This window comes from Penaeus vannamei, chromosome 20 (genome assembly GCF_042767895.1).
Source record: "Penaeus vannamei isolate JL-2024 chromosome 20, ASM4276789v1, whole genome shotgun sequence".
NCBI lineage: Eukaryota > Metazoa > Arthropoda > Malacostraca > Decapoda > Penaeidae > Penaeus > Penaeus vannamei.
In genome coordinates this window covers 16,694,700-16,697,199 of record NC_091568.1, presented here as the reverse complement: position 1 = coordinate 16,697,199, position 2,500 = coordinate 16,694,700, and the positions used below count along the sequence as shown (strand labels likewise).

Sequence of the window (2,500 nt, the reverse complement as noted above, 5' to 3'; positions counted from 1 at the left end):
GACGGTGCCGTGGTAGTAGCAGTGCTCGATCTGGGGAGGAAGAGAACGGGAGTCAGTTCGGTGAGGCTCTCGCGTGGGCTGGCTTGGGGCTGGTTTCGAAGGGGATTCCGTCGGGCCTCGAAGTAAACTGGTTTCGAGAGCCGCTGGTTTTATTCGAAGGCGTTGGCACAAAGGGGCCTTTTTGACTGCTTTAATGTCGGAGATTGTTGGGGTTAACGAACAGAGGAACAGGGAAAAACCGTGATGAAGGTAGAAAGGAATGAAGAAGATGGAGGGCGACGGATGTGAGGAAGGGGCAGCGAAGAGTGAGGGAGAGGTTGATGGAGATAGGGAGAGTGGGAGAGATGGAGAGAAAGACAGAGAAGGAGAGATAGATAGATAAATACATAGATAGAAAGAGAGGCAAAGAGAGAAAGAAAGTGAGAGAGAGAGGGGAGGAGACAAAAAAGAAGTAATCAAAACCAAAGGCCATTGGCCTAAGAAACCCCAACCGAACCGCAATCCTTCCCTAGACCCCTCGGCCCCCTTCCTCTCCCCTTCTTCCCCTAACCCCTTAACCTAAACCTCCATCCTCTCCCTTACCCTCCCTCCTTAACCCCCATACCTTCATCCTTCTCTTCATTTCTAGACCCCCCTCAACCCCAACCCCCTCTCAATCACACTCCCCCTCCTTCTCATCCAAATTTAAACTTACCCCACACCCCACGTCCCTTCCCCTTCCCACACGCCTCCCCATCCTCCCCCTTCCCTATCCCAAATCTCCTCCAACCTCAACTAGCACCCCAATATCCTCCCCATCACCCTACTCCCACCCCTTCACCCTTACGCCCACACCCCTCTACCTAACCCACCCCCAAAACCTGCCATCCAACCCACCCATGACCCCTCACCCTTACTCCTCTCCTCCACACCCAAACCCCCTCCCTCCCCCACACCCAACCCCCTCCCTCCTCACCCCCACACCCAACCCCCTTCCCTCCTCACCCCCACCCCCACACCCAACCCTCCTTCCTCTCCCCCACCCAACCCTCCTTCCTCTCCCCCACACCCAACCCCCCTCCCTCCTCACCCCCAAACCCAACCCCTCCCTCCCCTCTCCCCCCACACCCAACCCCTCCTCCCTCCTCTCCCCCCACACCCAACCCCTCCTCCCTCCTCTCCCCCCACACCCAACCTCTCCTCCCCTATCCCACCTTCCTAACCCCTCCCCTCTCCCACCTTCCACCCCTCCTCCTACCCCCACCCAAACCCCCTCCCCTCTCCCCACCTCCCCCTCCTCGCCTACCACACCCAAACCCCTCCCTCCCCTATCCCACCTTTCCACCCCTCCCCTCCCCTTACCCCCCCCCCCCTCGCCCTACCCCCACAGCCAAATCCTCCCTCTCCCACCTTCCACTCCTCCCTCCCACCCCCACCCAACCTCCCCTCCTCCCACTTCCACCCCCCCCTCCTCTCCCCCCACACCCAGACCCGCTCCAGCCGACAAAATAGAGCCTCCCCGGCGGCCGCGCGCCCGACTCATCTCCGAGCCGAGGCGTAATAAGGCCCAAGACGACCGGGCTCGCCTCTCTACCTGGCTCTCCCTCAGATTAACGTCGGCTCCTCTACTTCGGCGCCACAAAAAAAGAAGAAAGAAAATAGAAGAAGAAGAAAAAGAAGAAGAAGAAGAAGAAGAAACCGTTTGATTCTCCATCGGTCCGTCGATTCGGGGAGGGGAAAGAGGAAGGATGGGGGGAGGGGGATGAGGGGAAGAGGGGAAGTGGGGGAGGGAAAAGAGGAAGTGGGGAGGGGAAGAGGGGGAGTGGGGAGGGAAAGGAATAAGTAGGGGAAGAGGGGGAGTGGGGAGGGAAAGGAATAAGTAGGGGAAGAGGGGGAGTGAGACAGAGATAGATAGATAGATAGATAGAGAGAGAGAGAGAGAGAGAGAGAGAGAGAGAGAGAGAGAGAGAGAGAGAGAGAGAGAGAGAGAGAGAGAGAGAGAGAGAGAGAGTGAGTGAGTGAGTGAGTGAGTGAGTGAGTGAGTGAGTGAGTGAGGGAGAGAGAGAGAGAGAATGAGGGAGAAAGAGAGAGAGAGAGAATGAAGGAGAGAGAGAGAGATAGAGAGAATGAAGGAGAGAGAGAGAGATAGAGATGGAGAGAGAGAGAGAGAGAGAGAGGGAGAAAGTGAGAGAGAGAGAGAGAGCGAGAGAGAGAGAGAGAGAGAGAGAGAGAGAGAGAGAGAGAGAGAGAGAGAGAGAGAGAGAGAGAGAGAGAGAGAGAGAGAAAGAGAGAGAGAGCAACGGAAACAGAAATAAATGTTTTCGGATAATAAAAAATAGCCAGTAACCAACTCTCAGTGAACTCAAAGCACAAATAAATAAATAAATAAATAAATAAATAAATAAATAAATAACAATAATAAAAACAATTTAATAAGAAACGTCAAATTCCCCCTTAAGCACTTAACCTCGACGGAGACCGAGGCACATCTAAACACGGAGGCGAGCGAGAGGCGACACTG

At 55.0% G+C, this 2,500-nt stretch overlaps 1 protein-coding gene across 1 annotated transcript in view; it reads right to left on the bottom strand.

The window, feature by feature from the left end:
- mmd (disintegrin and metalloproteinase domain-containing protein mind-meld) overlaps positions 1 to 2,500 on the bottom strand; it is a gene marked incomplete in the record, with an annotated part of 226,465 nt that overhangs the window by 112,030 nt on the left and 111,935 nt on the right. The window contains 1 exon segment of the mRNA XM_070134524.1: positions 1 to 30. This exon segment is cut by the window's left edge and continues 114 nt beyond it. Within this exon segment, the coding sequence (XP_069990625.1) occupies positions 1 to 30 (30 nt within the window).